Source organism: Urtica dioica, chromosome 1 (genome assembly GCF_054948205.1).
Source record: "Urtica dioica subsp. dioica isolate 48M chromosome 1, U.dioica_male_clone48M_v1_H2, whole genome shotgun sequence".
Lineage (NCBI taxonomy): Eukaryota > Viridiplantae > Streptophyta > Magnoliopsida > Rosales > Urticaceae > Urtica > Urtica dioica.
In genome coordinates, this window is record NC_142756.1 from 12,745,493 (window position 1) to 12,763,447 (window position 17,955).

Here is a 17,955-nt window from a genome sequence, read left to right on the forward strand (position 1 = left end):
TGCGAGTGATACAATGGGAATGCGCGTAGAGAGCCTAGCTGGCCACCAAGTCATCAAATTTATAAATATTTGTATATAACTTTATAAGCTTGTGAAATTAATTTTTAATCCCGGTTGTTGTAAGAAAAAAAAGAAAGAAATGTGTCACGCGGTTATCTAGTGTGTGAGGGTTAGGAGTAATTTAGTTTGGGTGTTGACGAACTTTCAAGTGGATAAGTGCACATTTTGCTCAGTTGGTCAAAAACGTCCAAGTCTTCAATATAAATGTTTTTAACTAATTTCTATCTTGTTTCGTTCGACGGGCGTGCAATTGAAGCAATATTCGTATGGCTAAACGTATTGAATAAATACGATTTAATTACGGTGTATAAGTCAATCTTTACTTTCCCATTCTTTTGACTTTACTTCTGAAAATAAAAAATGGACACATCGCGATTTATTTGTTTCGTGTAATTTTTCTTTATTAATTCTGCTTATCTATATTTCTCTATCCTGTCTCAATTGATTAAAATGATACGTCCTAGATGAATGTATTCTACGCACTACTCAAATTCAAAGTACATAATTAGTTATCCTTTTGGATTATAGCCTAGTATAAATTTAGCTTATAACTTTATAATTGATAAAAATTTAATTTACATACGAGGAGCATGTAAAAAGGGATTTTGATCATGATAAGTGTGTTTAATATTATTTATCGCGCATTTTTAAACTTACATCATAGAGAGTCATTCACTATTTTTTTGTACACATAGTCATAGTATTTCAGATTTTGCACCTAAACTCAAAATTGGGAGCGCAAATGAGCATATACAAGCCATTCAGGACATCTCGAAAGCATTTTGAACGAGTTTCAACATTCTTTAATTGCAGAGCACAAGCGCGTTGCGCTCATCTCGAAACGACGTAGTGCACCAAGTTCAATAAGTAGCGACACGTTATCGCAAAATTTATATATTACCTAGTTATTGACCACATCGCGCTAGTGAAAAAACTCAACAGTTTTTTGTTTTGCATTTTTAGGACATTTCTCACATCTATTTTGGGTTTGAAGGTCCTAATTTTTTATGAAATAACTCTATACTATAAACTAAAATTTAGGATACATTGTTTTTTTTTCACATTCCCCTTGTTTTTAGTTTTATTGTTTGATTGGGAGATTATGGGGAGACAAAGGTTGAGAAGAATGAGACTTGACAAACATTCATCATCACTTATTCTTTCTCTTACTTTTTTATTGTTTAATCATGCTTTTGAACATCTTTAAGTTTTCATTAAAGTTTTCATTCATTATATTGTTTTGTTTGTGAATTCAATTATGGGCAAAGTTCTTCCTATGACTACAATGTAGACAAAATTGATAATGGTTGGAGGTTTCTCTAAGATGTTTTAAATAGCTTGTTTGCTTAATCATTGTGAGTTCTTGGTTTATTCTATATCATATTCTCGGGTTATTTGATTAATTCGTTAATAGCTAATCGAGGATTGGTACTTATGTTTTGGAAATTCAAGTACGATCGCTAAAAGATGAGATTTACAAATACAAATTTCATGGAGAGTAGATGTTTGCTCTTAAAGGTTGATTCCAAAATTATTTAATTGTGCACATTTTATTAACAAGATTAGTGAACAGATAAAATTGTATATACTAAGATGTTAGTATATATGCCATGAGAACAATTGTAATATAATTTCTATTATATATATATATATTTAAATCGTTATTTTTTGTATAAATAATTGAAACACTTATTAATGTATTGTAATGATTTTCAGCCTAATTTTTTTAGGGTTATTAAGTTATATAGCCACACGGATATAGTGGATTGAGATATAGCCCACCTTTGGTTAATTTCTTGTAAATAGCCAAGTAAACTTATTAACAAATTAATAAAAGCCTTATTTAACACAACCAAACATATATTTTAGGTAGTTAATAGGTTGTCACGTATGCAAGTTGGCTATTTACAAAGTATTTACCAAAGGTTGGCTAATTTACAATTTTTATAGTTTAGGTGGCTTACGTAGCCAATTTTTTGATTTTTTTATGGGTAATTAAGTTAAATGGCCTCCAAAAAATAAGCAATTTTTTTTTAGCCGACCTTTCGTTAATATCCTGTAAATAGCCAGTGTCATTTATTTACAGCAGACGAAATGACGCATATGTCCAGCAGTTTCCCGCCCAAGAAATATATTCATTTAATTAAAAAAATAAATCAGATTTCGGCATTAACTACTCGCGCGGATTTCAAGGGATATTCATTTAAACCAAATTAAAACCACCACAAGTAACCGAACGAAACACAATCCAAAAGGAAAAAAAAAATGCAGAAACCCTAAGCAGCGATCACTCTCTCCACAACCCACCCTCCCCTCCGAAGCCACCACACCACTCCATCAACACCCTCCTCCTTCTCTCTCCGCCTCCTCGCCGCCGCCATCCTCGCCGACAATGATGACGAAGACGACGGAGAAGAACAAATATCCGACGGAGGAGAGAGTTGCGCGTACTCGCAGCCGATCATGGTCCTGGACGTGATCTGGAACCTCGCTTTCATCCTTGTCTCATTCTTCGTCCTCTTCTCGACGTTCCACGAGAAGAATGGGTGCCGGCTTGGACCTTCGCGCAGGCCCGCCCGTCGTCCACGCAAAGAGGCAGATCTACCACGAAGAACAGCCTCGTCGCCGGGAAAAACTCCGGCGCCTCTCACTTCATCCTCCTCTCCGCGATCCGCGTCCAAAGGTCCCGATCGGAATCATGGACTCCGCGAAGAATAGTTTTTTTTGTTGTTGTTGCTCACATTTTGATTTAAGCTTTGGTTTAGGTTGGCTTGGCTTGGGATAAATGTTGGATTACAATGACAGTGTTGTTGTTGAATTACAGTTACAGTACGTTCGTGTAAATAGTAAATAGAAAACATATTTACAGTATAATACGAAGCATATTTATAGTATATTCATTGTAAATACAAAACATATTTACAGTATATTCACTGTAAATACAAAGCATATTTACAATATATTCGTGTAAATAAACTGAAAAAAAATTTGGAAATATTTTGGGCACGAAAATTCTGGAAATTATGAATATATGAAAGACAAAATAATATCAATAAATGAAGAATATATTTACAGATTTTATCCATATAAATTGCCACGAATCGAAAATAGATACTAATTACCTAAAGTCAACGCTGAAAACTTCCAAATACATAACAATAAATGGGCTATTAACTTTCAAAATCTGCAGGAAATTTTAGATTTGAAAACTTCCCTATTCGGTTTCATTATTCGATTCGAAATTTGAAAAAAAAAATGCGTAATTAAAAAAATCTGCGAATTAAATAAGGGCAAAAGTGTAAACCTAATTTAATTAATAAGCTGCCACTTAAGCAATATGGCTATTTACAGGAAATTAACGAAAGGTTGGCTAAAAAAAATGTCTAGTGTTTAAGATGGCTACGCAACCAATTATTTGTTTTTTTTATTAGTGGCTTTGTCCTTGATTCCAAGGATACTTGAGGGAGATACAATGAGAGATAGATGGACTTGAGGAAAAAAAAAAGGCAACTAGATATTCATGAAAGTGGAAGAGAGCCCAAATAAGATGTAACACCAATATTTCTTAACACTAACACACACACTCTCTCTCTCTCTCTCTCTCTCTCTCTCTCTTCGTTTGGTTTTATTTTTACTATAAAGAAAACGCTAGTAAAAGTGCCGATGTCGCCCCCTGGGCATGTTTCCGACCCTAGGGGGAAGGCATTTGTTCGCGGGACTTTGCGATGAGAGAAAATGTTATGGTGGTCTCCTACATTGAAGAGCGTGGTTCGAGGATGTCTTCTCTCCTTCGTCTTCGTCTAGGATTAGAGGCCAAGAGGTTAACAATTCATCAATTGCATAGGTTTGTTAGAACACTCGAGAGAGGCTAGTGAATATGTTAAAAAGAGTGACATTGGTGACATAGAAACGAGGCAACAATAAACAAAATAGAGATAGTAAACGCAGTCGATTCGTGATGAAGTCATGGCCCTGCTTTTCTCTTTGATTTACAACTCGTTTATTGTTTTGTTATTTTATTTAAATTCGTTGTTTAAAACCATATCTCATTTATCTTGAAATCAATTTGTGTCAAGCTAAAAAAGTCACTAAAATTAAGTCCTCGTGGTACGATACTCGTACTTCCGTATACTATATTACTTGAGCGACACGTGCACTCGAGTGTGTGATTATTGCGTAACAGCTCCGAGCAATGGCTGGGAGAAGCGACGCCGATGGGGTTTTCAGGCGAAGATGTGAAGGATTTGTCGGTTTTTTCTACTCTGTATTATGTTTTTAATGTTTTTTTTTAGTTTGGCTTTTGGTGGTATGAATGTTTTCTGTAGGTGGTTCTGTGTGGTACTTTTGTTAATGTGTGGTAGTCCACTCTTATGGTGGTTTGAGTTTTTATGTGGATGACATAGTCTTTACGTCCCTCTTTAAAAAATATTATGGTGATGGCTTAGATTAGCTTAGGCTATTGAGGAGTTCTTCGTGATGCCGAGGGTGGCTTAGAGTTCGAGCTTATGCTTGTTATCACAGTCTTTTTAGCTTGATTCCGGAATTGCATAATACATTTGTTGAAGGGGTCCAAAAGAGTTTTAGACGGGATTAGCATTTTCCGTCATTATAGTCCTTTGCTTCTTTTGTTTTTCTTTGTCAATTTTTTTATTTTCATGTCATTGTAGGACATTTATGTGTTTGAATGGGGTATTGGTTCTGTTAAAAATAAAATTGAGGGGCAGTGAAGATTGGAGCATAAATGAGAGAGAGTTATTGTAGTTGTGACTTTGTGGGATTGAATTTTTGTTAATTTACTAGCAAACATCAAGCACATAGAAGTGCGACATGCAAACGACATCACTCATTATTCGATTCCATAAGCGTACGACAGTTCATTGATCTTTTTGTTCTTCGTACAACAAGACAATTATTCTCTAAGTTTATGATTATAACTTATAAAAAATAAAAAATTTAATGATTACAAGCTCTCTTTTTATTGCACATCCATTTCCATATTCTCTCTCAACTCACACTCAACTGCTATTTCGTCTTACTTTTATTTTGTTTTTTCCCTTTTTGAAATGTTATATATTTTAATTGAATGACAACCTGCGCGTGGAGAGCAAAAAGAGTAACAAAAGAAAAAAATTAATTAATTAATTAATTAATTAATTAATTTGGGGACCAATGAACGGTCCCACAAAAGAAGGTCCCTCAAATTAATAACGCACCTTCTTCCCACCAAAAGCCCACCAACTACGGCACACATGCACATGGAACTATTACAACTCTCAAATTCCACAAATTCACATTACCTAAAAAAAAAAACAAATATTTATATTTAATTTCGTTTCTCTCACTCCCATTTTCAGCCTCTTTAAAGTTAAATATCAAAGCGTTACATTATCTTACTTCATGTTGGATAATGATATTCACATAATAGATTGAAATGTTAATCATACGTGTTAGGATCACTAGTTGTAAGATACAATTTGAAATCGAACACTGAATTAGTATTTTAATGATAAGTAAGCACGATTAGGTAAGATTTTTAGAAACAATTACACATTTTTAAAATTGATTCACTTGTTTGTGTTAAAATTAAATTACGAATTTAGTTATCTTTATACACGAAACTTAAAATTTAATATTAGATGAAAACATTAAAAAGATATATGTTTGAACTTTGAAATGAGCTTAAATAAGTGATACAATTATAATTTATAAATGATGTGATGTCTTTTGTAAATATATATATATAATTGATCTCATGTCTAAAAAATTTATAAAGAAATAAATAAATTTACTTTGAAGTGTGATCAATAAATATGTCGTAGTTTACCTGTATTGCTTATTACGTTTGTTTTTTCAGCTAAATAAACATTGGAAAATAACACATTTATACTCCGTGTTTTAGTGAAATGTCGACTTTAACTTTTAGTTTTAAAAAATATCGAAATCATACTTTCTGTTTAACTAAAATGACGAAATTATACCTTAAAATGGATAATAGTATCACAAATCTCTCTTTCATTGATATTAACTCTTATATAAAAAAAACAGAATCAAATCCAAAATAGTATCTTAACTTTCAAATTTTCAATTTTGAAATAAAAATAGCCTTAAATTGAAATGAAATAATAAATTTCATATCTCTCGAGAAATGACTTCATTCTGTGTTCGAATTGCAACTCTGAATCATGGGTTCTCTGTTCGAATATGTAATTTTGATGATTATCAACTGTCGATTTTTACCCTTTTGCCTCTTTTTGCGTTATTCACGATTAAGAGACTGTTGTTTATTTTTTGGTTTTTAAATAAATTACATATATGACGCGAATGAATAAAGATAATTTGTGTTTACATATAAATATTATAATCAACGTCAATGAAAAGTCAATAAAAAGAAGATTTATGACACTGTTGTCTATTTCAGAATATAATTTCGTCATTTTAGTTAAACAGAGAATATCATCTCGACATTTTTGAAAACCAAACTCGACATTTCACTAAAATATAATATAAGGTATATATGTGTCATTTTCCCATAAACATTTCCATCGAAATTTCTGAAAGCACACGAACGAAGATGGTAAAATTGCATCCAAATGAAGTTGCGAGGTCAAAGCGAAATTAATCAAATACTAAAAGGACCATAACAGTAGAGTCGCCGAGTCACCGCGAGTCTGTGACAGCCGTTTATAACGCTTTCCTCTTTTGTCATTTCCTCTATTTTCGCTCGCACTTCTTCTTCTTCTTAACTTCAAAGCTCTCTCTCTCTCTCTCTCTCTCTCTCTCTCTATATATATATATATATATATATATATATATATATATACAGAGATCTTCGATAGGTTTTTCATTTGTCTGTTCTAGTTACTCAGAGAATTTGTAGATCTTTCTGAAATTATCTTCCAGTCATTTCTTTTACGTTGCTTTAGCATTTTTCATATAATAAATGCATTTTCTATCATCTGCCTGTAGTAATCGAGGACACCATTAATGTGATTGTCACCTCTTTTTTCTCCCTTTCTTTTAATCCTTTCTTTTTTACTTTTTGGTTGCTTCGCAATTTATTTTGGGCTTTTGGCATTTTTGGGTCATAAAGAGAGAGAGATGTAAGTCTCTTTCCTTTTCTCTGTCTCGCTACTCTCACACGTATTATGACATAGCTTTCTTTCTCACATAATTACTCTTTGTCTCTTTTTATCTCTTTCTTTATTTTTTTAAATTTAAATAAACATTTGTTTTTCCTAGTCTCGTCTCTCGCTCTGTTAGAGGCTTTGAGCGATCCTTCTAGGTCTTAGTCGGTCAGTTATGGTGCGAAAACATGGATGGCAATTACCGGCTCACACTTTTCAGGTTTGTTTCTGTATAATCGTCTCAATTCAAGTTAGGGTTTAAATAAGGCTTTTCGGACTGTTTTTCCGGTCTATAGTTTTTATTTTGTAGAGCTCAAAGAGGAAACAATCTATGTTTTGTTCCGCGTGTTTACAATTAGTGATGAAAGCCTTTCTGTTTTGTATTTTTAGGTATACATTTTTTTTTTTTTTTTTTTTTTGGTTTGGTTTCGCTACGGCCATTTAAGATTCTCCTTTTAGCTCGCCAAAGTCAAAGTGACAAGATATTCGAATTTTTTATTTTTTATTTAATTTCAAATGACAGTTTATCTTATAAACTTAAGCTGTTTGTACGTTTCTGTTCAGTGCGTACTAAGTGACGTTTCAGAGATAGAATGTTATATACAGAAAATCCAAATGAAGCAAAAAAAAAAAAAAAAAAAAAAAAAAAATCTAGAGAACATGATAGACTTTCCATGGTGGTCATCAGCAACGACATAGGCTAGAAATTAATTTTTTTTCATGATATTATCCCACCTGTGGACTCTTATTCTGGTTTACAAGGCTTGTAAATGAGCTAGTAGTACTTATCAGGGTTTCATGTTGATTGTTGCTTCCTATGTGAATGCTTGTTTGGGGGCGTATATAAGCTTGTTTCATAGGTACGGAATCAATATAATGATTTTTGGGTTCAATTTCCTGTAGGTTGTTGCAATTACTGTCTTCTGCTTGTTAGTGGTAGCATTCTACGCTTTCTTCGCTCCTTTCCTTGGAGGCCGTATTGGAGAGTACATATTGATCGGAATTTATTCTCCCGTGGTAGGTAGAATTATTTAAAAAAAAAAAAGAAGTAAAGAAATTATCAAGCTCGCTCTCTAGTCACAGCCGATAACTTAATTTTGGGTGAAATATCGGTAAAATTGCAGGCACTCCTTGTATTCGTTCTTTATGTTCGGTGCACGGCTATTAACCCTGCAGATCCTAGCATTATGTCTCATTTCGATTCTAGATTTGAAAATAATCGCTGCATCGATCGCGGGTTATCGGAAAAAAACCTGCCTAGAAAGTTCGACAGTTTCGGTACCAGAGGACATTCTTCCCCATCGTCATACACTCGGAGTTCTGTGGCGGGAGATAATTCTAGCAAGAAGGGGTCTCTGGGGGAACTTGGGAGCGTAGACATCCCAGTAGAGACGATCCCCAGAAAGTCTGGCTGTGGCATCGCAGGAATCTTCTGTGCGGTGTTTATTTACGAGGACTGTCGTAAACAGCGCGGTGATGGCGAGGAACAAGGTAGCGAGGAGGCTTTGTTCTGCACGTTGTGCAATGCACAGGTACTGCGATTTGACTGATGTGTATCTTGAACAGTCGATTTAACTTGCTCAAAGAGGAACGAATTAATGTTAAATTGTTAATCGAGGTTCATCATATAGGCTCTATTATTTGGATATTCGTCTATAAAAAGTGAACGGAATACAGAGTCCTATACATCATTGTCGAAGCGGTATGTGAATTTCTTTCATCTTGCAGGTCTGCAAATTCAGCAAGCATTGTCGAAGTTGTGATAAGTGTGTCGATGGTTTTGACCACCATTGTCGGGTATTTATTTTGGCTCTGTTTAAAAAGACTCCATAAGTTTTCTTTGAAGCCTCGTGGTATTTTTTCTTATTTAAGTTATTGAACCTTTTACGCGAATGCAGTGGCTTAACAACTGCGTGGGGCGTAAAAACTATGCGACATTTATCTGTCTCATGGCCAGTAGTCTTGTTTGGGTATGTTTCACGTTCTTATTTTCCGATATTTTCCTCTCTCTCTCTCTCTCTCTCTCTTCTAATAATGCCACATTTCCTTCTCTTCAGCTCGTTATTGAAGCAGGAGTTGGTATTGCTATTCTAGTGCTTTGCTTTGTGAAGAAGAAAAGCATGGAAGCTGAAATTATGGAGAGACTTGGAAATGGCTTCACTCGTCCCCCATTTGCAACGGTTGTGGTAAGTGGTGCTCGATACACCGAAGCCGATGCTGAATCTTCCGAACACAACGACGAGCGTAATGAATGTTAATTATTGCATTTTGCAGGCTTTATGTACTGCAGTTTCCGTGCTTGCCTGTGTACCTCTTGGCGAACTTTTCTTCTTTCACATGATACTGATAAAGAAGGTCAGTGACTGAGAAGCTTGAGAAACAGGTTAGGATTTATGATTTATCAGCTCATGTATTTGATTAATTTGACTTTGGACCAGGGTATTACAACGTACGAGTACGTAGTGGCAATGAGAGCCATGAATGACGCTGATGAGCAGTATGGCAATATGGGCAATCTCGCAGAATATGCAGACGAGCAATATGCCAATTCTCCTTCGGGATCTACTGCAACAGGCATGAGTGGTGGAAGTTCTCTGAGTCTTCATTACAAGGGCGTACTCTGTACTCCTCCAAGAGTATTTGTGGACTATCAGGTAATCATATCACGTGCTGGTTTCCGCTATATTGATTTCGTTGCCGAAGGACTGTTGATGATATAGTCTTTTTTGGCTTCAAATACCCGTATTTTCTCATAGTTTAAGATAAGAGAATGTTTTTGGGCCCATAGAGTTTTCAGGTCTTGACATGTTAAGAAGACAAACTAAGCAGTAATTTTTTTATGTCCAAATTTATTCAAGTTTGTAGGTTCAAAACCAACTAATGTAAAAATTAAACTAGGATGAAGTTATAACAAGCCAGGAATTTTTTTCTTTCTTTTTCTCTCTCTCTCTCTCGTTTAGTCTTGGTTTGAGAGAAGAGAATATTTTGGGCGTGTAGAGTTTTCAGGTCGCATGGGAGTAAGATCATTAATTAACCCGTGAAGAAGACATAATTAGGTTATAATTCCGATGTCCGACTTGATTTGATTCTACAACTGATGCCAAGTTTTTCCAATTCTCATTTGATTAATTAGGAAGAAGTGATACCCCAGTTGGAGCCGGTAATGGTCCCATCTACCGTGGATCCCGATGCAAACGGAGCCGCGGAAATGGGCCTGAAAAACCCGAGGAAGCAGGTCCGCAGAAGCGCTTGGAAGCTCGCGAAGATGGACTCCAACGAGGTCATGCGAGCGGCGGCGAAAGCGAGGGCTTCTTCCTCCGTTCTCCGCCCCATCGACAATCTCCGCCGATTCCCCGACCAAGAATACAGCTCCAGCGGGAACATGAGCGTCCGGAGTAGCGTCAGCACCGAATTGGGGCCCAATAGCAAAGACCCGAAACCCGACCCCCGATTATCTTCTGCCTATCTCAAAGACTCTTTTGTCCCGCCCACCCAAGGAAGCCGCGGCGGCGGAGACGACTACGAAACGGGGACTCAGAGCATGAGCAGTTTCAGCAGTCCGGTCCACAGCCACGAGGCCGTCGCGCTCAGCCCTCTTCCACCGCATCGGCCCGGTTTCGGGCCCGGCCCGGTGCCTTCGAGGCCCGACTTCCCGAAGAACCACGTCGTGTTCGACGAGAAGATAGTGCAGAGGGGTAATACTAATCACGACATCAGCAACGCCGACCCGTTGCCGATTTCGGTGCTGAGAGACGTTCGAAGGACATCGGTCGTGTGGGACCAAGAAGCCGGGAGGTACGTCTCCGTCCCCGCGTCGTCATCAGCGTCAGCCATGGAAGCTCGGACCAGACCGGCCGTTCTGCCGAGCTCTAATAACGCCGAATCGAGCAACAGGAAGATAGTGGCTCCGCAGCAAGAGCCTTCGGCTTCGGCTTCGGCTTCTTTGCTGCGACAAGCCTCGGAGAAGCTGACGTACACGGGGGATTCCATATTCTTCGGGGGTCCGCTTCTGAGCGTCCCTTTCAGAGGAGAGGGCGCGAAGAACGACAAGGGCTCGGTTCCGAGAGATGGGCAACAAGAGAGGCTCGCGATCAACTTGCTCCGAGAGTCGAGGTTCAAGCGCGACTCTGCGTCGAACCAGCTTCCCGTGTTTGTCCCGGGCGGCTTCGACCATCATAACTCGCTATCCGGGTCTGTATTCAAATAGAGCCCTGACCAGTAACACGATATGGTAAATATTTTCCCCGGCCCAGGTCGAAGAAGAAGAAGAAACTTGACTGAAGCTGCGATTCATCCCCGAAACGTTGCCGTATGAGCCCGGGCTCAGACGATGCGGTTTTGCTCCGTTTCTGGAATGAATCTTCTCGGGGGTTCAGAGCAACTTTAGTAAAATGACAACACTTTTTTTTTATTAGCGTATTGCATGTTGTGAGATTAAAAGGAACATTCTCTGTATAGGGTAGTTTTCTTCCTTTCTTTCCTTTTCAATTTAATTGAACTCAGAGCGTCACTCAAAATTCAAACATGGTGATTCTCATCATTCTTTCACTGCTCACAATCACCAAAGAACGACATAAAAAAATAAAAAAAAATCTCAAACATATATGTCCTTTGAAGTGCAGAAACATGCGTCTGAATATATCCACAAATACTGGAAAAGTGAAGGATCTGTTTTTCCTGATAGCAAGGCGGGATATTTTCTATAGCCAAGCCTCACTCTGCACATTAAGTTAAACCATTGTCTAAGTGTAGACTTGCAGAACAAGAGTCAAGCAAACTAGTAAAACAAATATTAAAAATATGCCTCTAATTTTACTGATATATAGCACCGTATATCACCCATGGTATGCCGCGATATTTCATAAAGTTTACATTACAAGCAATTGGTACCGCGCGATAAATCATAACAGCAAAAAAAAAAAAAATGAGTGCATTCATGCAACAAATAAACTATAAAATTAGACTTTTCATATAAAAGTAAGTCATTTGCATTTATCTTTGGGTGCGAAAATATCGCACCCAATTTTGGCGGGTATGAGCTTGTAGAGGCATAGGAAAAATGTATTGAATGGCTAGTGAATGTACTATATCAGCAATTATGTAAAAATATCGTTACTTGATATCGGGTGTCATATCAGTTTAACAACTTGATAATGCCATACGACGACAATATTGTCCGTAAGTTACATTGAGCATAACTAAATTTATGTTGGTCACAGACTTGCTTGTGTTTACTTTTCAAATCCAAAAAATTTCATGGAAAATTGTTTTGGCTGGTTACTGACCGTTCAATAAGGATTAATATCACTTGGACCACACCTTTATATATCGGAGAGAGAGAGAGAGAGAGAGAGAGAGAGAGAGAGAGAGAGAGAGAGAGAGAGAGAGAGAGATCATTATATGCGATGGAGGTAATGATTTTTTTCTTTTTAAATGAATTGCATTAGATCTCTTGCATTAAACATTAACGCTTCTAAGTTAGGCTATTCCTCTAATCTTTCTATGTTTGGTAACTGATGTTTCAACCAGAGGTCCGAGGAAGAAGCATTGGCTATTTTGATCCTTCTTTTACTTGGTCACATATGGGTTTTATTTCTATTTTTTAATTTTTTTTATATTACTTGCTTACATTTCTTCATGAATTTATTATTATGGGCGTTGCTATTTTAGCCCTTTTGTAATTAAAGATGAAGATCAGATCTTTCGTTCAGATTTAATCCGTCACATGTATGTAAATATTGGGAAGGACAGAGAACGAGAGATTGAGAGAAGGACGGAGAGATAGATAGAGAGAGAGAGAGAGAGAGAGAGAGAGAGAGAGTAAGAGGGAGACATTACCGGGGTGGTTGTGAAGCTCGGACTGGCGCTGTGAAGCTCGGACCGGCGCTGTGAAGCTTGTACCGCCGAAATCTGAGAGGGAAACAAAGTGAGAGAGAGAGAGTGAGCTGGAGAGAGAGAGACAGAGAGAAGGACAGAGAGATTTAGAGAGAAAGATTGAGAGTAGGACTTACTGGGGTGGCTGTCGGACCGGGGCGGAGCTCAGGTAACCAGCTGATCGGCTTTGAAGCTTCGACCGGTGAGCTCAACATCAGTGAGGAGCAGAGGAGAGATATAGTGAGCTGGAGAGAGAGAATGTGAGAGAGAGAGAGAGTAGGATAGAGAGAGAGAGAATGAGAGAAGACTTACCGGTCAGAGAGGCTGTCGGACCAGGGCGGAACGACCGGCGAGCTTAGGCGGCGAAGAGGACCAGAGAAATCGAGAGAGTGAGAGCGTGAAGCTCAGACTGAATTTTTTTTTTATATAACCAGACCTAGGATTTAGGTGCAACTTTGTCGCACCCAATAGACCTTTTAGGTGCGACTTTGTCGCACCCAAAATGTTTTGACCGGTCAAAATTTTTACAAAAGGGGGGAAAAAGACCGCTTAAAATATTTGGACTTTTGGGTGCGACTCAAAAGTTAACCTTGATTTTTAGGTGCGACTTTGTCGCACCCAAATGTATTAATGAACTTTTGGGTGCGACTTTTCGCACCAAAATTTAAAAAAATCAGCGAAATTATTTAGTTGCTTCAATGTCTTTTTGGTACGACTTTTAAGTGCGAAAAGTCGCACCCAAAAGTCATCCGCACTGAAAATTTGTAGTACTGAAAGTGCCCACACACTAAATCCAACATAAACTCTAAAGACTCTAGTGGTAGAAACTTTTGTGATTGCTCACAGGTTCAAGAAGACTAGCGAGAGAGGCGAGCTGAGTGGGGAGACGAGCGTTTCAACCTTCCTAAGGCTTCTCAATGTTCAAGCTCCATTTAAGGCTGGTACCGAGTAAAAAAACTATAAGTAGTTTTAAAATTTTAAATTATACGCTCATGCACTTTGTCTAGGTTGTAAAAACGTTTTACGAGTTTTTAAAGAAATTTTTATATTCCACCGCTTGTTAGAAGCGATAATCTTTTCTTAAACCCTAGAACTATTCCAACAGTAATGGGAAACGTTTTTGTATTCCTCGTCTTATTGTTGAAGCTTTATGCCTTATTGATTGTCATTATATCGTACCTAGTACATACAAAACAATAACATATCAACAACGTTATAAAATTATTTAAAAAATTATGATGACAAAGGTAGAGTTTTAGTTTTACTGTTTCCTAGGGAAAAATACTCTGGCCCACATATCAAAACTGTCTTCCTCGAGATACTTTTCCATTTCGACATCTTTCCGTCTCAATTGCAAAAAATGAGCTTCGAAAGCTGTCTTATTGAAGGCATAAACGGAGACATTGAGTTCAATGCCACAATGATCAGTCTTTAATTTATGTTGGACATTTAGTTTTGAATGATGGTAGCATGCTCCGTGAGGGATACCATGGAACACCACTTCGATACCATGTATGCTGCTAACATGTCGATCAGATATAAATGCCAAATCTTGTACGTCTTTACCGATAACTTCTCTCAACTTTCTCAAAAACCAAATCCTTGAAAGCATGACACTCACTGTCTACGACCCCAAATGGAAGTGGATATAACTGCGAATTCGCATCCCATGATTCTTCTTCTCCAACATGTATAGCCAAGATGGTAACTTCTGATAAAAATCTTTTGGCGTACCCCTTACGTACAAAATAACTTTCTCCCTAGTTCTCAAAGCCTTCAAGTACGAGATGCCAACACCCCCATCATGTCTTGACTTTCTTTATTACGTTATGCGCTGAATACTCAGCCATAGAGCTAATAGTATATTTATCTTTAAAGTGGTGCCCAATAACCCAAGGTACAACTCCTCTATGGCCTTCTGTTCGAACCACACGTGAGCAAGAGTGTCTACTCTCGTAAGACGTAATCGGCCACATATCAGACCACTGCACATAATCCCTCAGCTTCCAAGTTCACATATCATTTTTGCATATGATATGTCATCTCCTTTTCGAAGAAGATTTCACTCTAAATTTGAAATTATTTTTAAGAGCATAAATGTGGATCTCTTGCTTCATTTGTTTCTTGGACTCAAACTCCTCCCCAATATATTATATATATATATATATATATATATATATATATATATATATATATATAATGTGCTACCTATTACATTTAACGGTTATAATGAAGATAACGTAAAATTTTTCATTTGCGAATTTAAGTACATCTCATTTATATTACTCGTGGAAGAAGTTGGATACAAACTTAGACCTTCACTAGGTTCTTCCTTGAAAACATCATCGACTGTGAAATCAGAGGCTTTCCATGAGTAAGGCACGCAATCCATTGGTGATACTACTTTAGGAGCTCACGTGACGGTTAACAGTGTCCCGATGATACTGTAAAATTGTCAACAAATTTTTTTCATATTCTTCAGGGTTCGCGAATTCTTCACCTTTGTCACTGATGTGTCCATCATCTCCGTCACTGTTGTCTTCATCACATTCGTCATTGTTTAGTTCATCATCTCTGTCGTTGTTGTGGTAATTATCTCTGTCACGCCTATATACTTCATCACCCTTATACAACTCATCTTCGATACTATTGTGTTGATGGATAATAGGAACATCTTCTCCATTGTTGAACATATATATGAGCATCTTGTCGGTTGTTGATGATAAGAACATTGTGTCGATCGTTGATAAACAGGTTATTTTGTCTATTGTTGAGTTCAACGCGAGGCAATTCTTCATTCATCATATTTTTTCCTTTATCAACTCCTCGATTTGCACTTAACGCTATGATTTCTTTCGATATCAAGCTTACACAAAGTGGAAATCTTTTACGGCTTTTGTGCTTTGTATGATACATAACGTCAACATCGTCCTTCAACAAAGCAGGCTCAATCGAAATCATACCCACTACATATGGAACTTCAATTTTTAAGTCATACTTGAATCTGTCTATATTGATTCTCTTGTAGACCTTATCCACTAACTCAATGTAGGTCATGTCTTTCAAAACTTTGATATGAAATGTTCTCGCATTTTTGAACACCTATAAGTGTTCTTTTATCTCTCACGTGTCATTAAACAACACTAAAACTTCAAAAAATACAAAAAAAAAACATTAAAATAAAAAACAATCGGATTCCATCGGATTTTTTTTACACAAGTCATCGGAAAATTGTCGGAATACATCGAAAATTGTCGGATTCTGTCGGAAATTGTCGGATTCTGTCGGAAATTGTCGGATTTCGTCTGAATTCTCTAAAGCTATTGAATTCTATCGGATTGTATCGAATCCTATGGGATTCTATCGGGTTATTATCTAATTTAACCTTGAATTTCATCGAAAAAAGTAGTTGCATTTCATCCTAAACTATAGGATTTCATCGAAAATAATGTAAAATTTCATAAAGTTTAACCTAAATCTACCTACTTTTGATTTTCCTCAAAATATATCACTAAGTCTATAAAAGATGAATAAAAAAGCAGACCTACCCAATTTTGAATTCAACATATTGGGGACAGAAAATGATGAGAAAACGAGAGAGAATGAGAGATTTGAGATGAGAATGAATGAAGTATGGGTTATATGGACTGAAGGGGTATTTTTGTCCGAAAGTAGATTAAAAATCTAATTTCAAATATTTTTGAACTAGTGGGTCTAATTTTGATATTTTGATAATTATGAGATCTACAAAATGAAATTTCTCTAACAAAATATGAGACTTTTGAATCCTATTTTATTGTATATATAACAAAATATGACTTTAAATCCATTTTATTGTTTTTACAAAAAAAAAACTCCACGTGAAAAAAAAGACTTAGATTACAAAAACTAAATTCAACAGAAAATTCAAAACTCTTAAAAAAAAAAGTTGAAAAGTGATCACAACAAACGTAATCACAATAATATAACAAAAATTGATTATTAGTTTTTTTCGGTAACACGCGCCACCAACTCCGAATTCTTTCTAATTGCATTTGAAAGGACCTTGTCCGACTGCATAAAATAATTTAGTGTAAAAACTTTTGGTGGAGTTGAAGAGGAAGAGAAGGAAATAATTGAATTGGTAACATGATTGGGATTCCTATCTTTGCTATTAATAAAGTAAATAAAGTTACACCAAGAGACGTAGCACAGAAGGTCATTATTTTGGCTATAAAAATTTCGACTCACTCCCATTTTCTCTCCTCCTCGAATTAGCTCACACAAGAGGGCTTAAATATAATTTATGTTCTCCTAGTTGTTTGCCCAAACTCAAATCATAAATCATTGTTTTTGAGCTATAATTGATCTAATCTCAGAAAAATATGCAAGCTAGTTGGTTTTAACTATTTTTGACCATTCTGGATCATCTTTGTATAGCTTAGACGACAAAAAATTAAAAAAATTAAAAAAATTAAATTCTCATGAGTGTACAGAGAGCCGTGAGACAATTTTGATCTGTTAGGTTGAGACTTGAATGTTTTGAGTGATTTGTAAAGAGCTCGAGAAGTTGTAATTGTAATCTCATGTGTTCGCGATGTTGATTGGGAATTAAATTGCGTGATTCTTTTTTACCTTACACTGAAAAAACGGTCCCAAAAAAAAAAAAAAAAATTGGTCAATAAGCTCATGTTTCGTCTAAAGAGAAGATGGTTAGTGCTTTTCCCTAAATATTAGGAGATCTTGGATGATTCGGATATAATTAGTGGATATAAAAATGGTTTGAAAAAACGCTAATTATGGCGGCTAATATATAAGTGAATCGAACGTAGACAGTTGACACGTCGGTCTAGTCATTCACACGTCATCATTTACCTGATTAAAAATTCAATTAATGTGTTTCTAGTTAAAACCCGAG

At 36.5% G+C, this 17,955-nt stretch overlaps 1 protein-coding gene across 2 annotated transcripts; it reads left to right on the forward strand.

Moving 5' to 3' along the window:
- The first annotated feature begins 6,870 nt into the window (after positions 1–6,870).
- LOC149407293 (putative protein S-acyltransferase 19) lies at positions 6,871–11,659 on the forward strand. 2 transcript variants are annotated; one of them, XM_089612651.1, is made up of 10 exons: positions 6,871–7,160; positions 7,300–7,404; positions 8,088–8,201; positions 8,309–8,716; positions 8,913–8,981; positions 9,083–9,154; positions 9,242–9,370; positions 9,459–9,539; positions 9,623–9,838; positions 10,318–11,659. In XM_089612651.1, exons 2-10 carry the CDS (start codon positions 7,360–7,362, stop codon positions 11,389–11,391), a joined length of 2,208 nt encoding a protein of 735 aa, XP_089468777.1. In that variant the 5' UTR covers positions 6,871–7,160; positions 7,300–7,359; the 3' UTR covers positions 11,392–11,659. The 2 variants fall into 2 exon arrangements, with proteins under 2 accessions (XP_089468777.1, XP_089468769.1); XM_089612643.1 differs by having other exon boundaries at positions 6,871–7,404.
- The last annotated feature ends 6,296 nt before the right edge of the window (positions 11,660–17,955 follow it).

Coding starts and splice junctions, on each gene's coding strand:
- LOC149407293 (XM_089612643.1), top strand. CDS start 7,360: ATGGTGCGAAAACATGGATGGCAATTACCGGCTCACACTTTTCAG. Junction 7,405..8,087: donor TACCGGCTCACACTTTTCAG/GTTTGTTTCTGT, acceptor AATTTCCTGTAG/GTTGTTGCAATTACTGTCTT. Junction 8,982..9,082: donor GTTTTGACCACCATTGTCGG/GTATTTATTTTG, acceptor ACGCGAATGCAG/TGGCTTAACAACTGCGTGGG.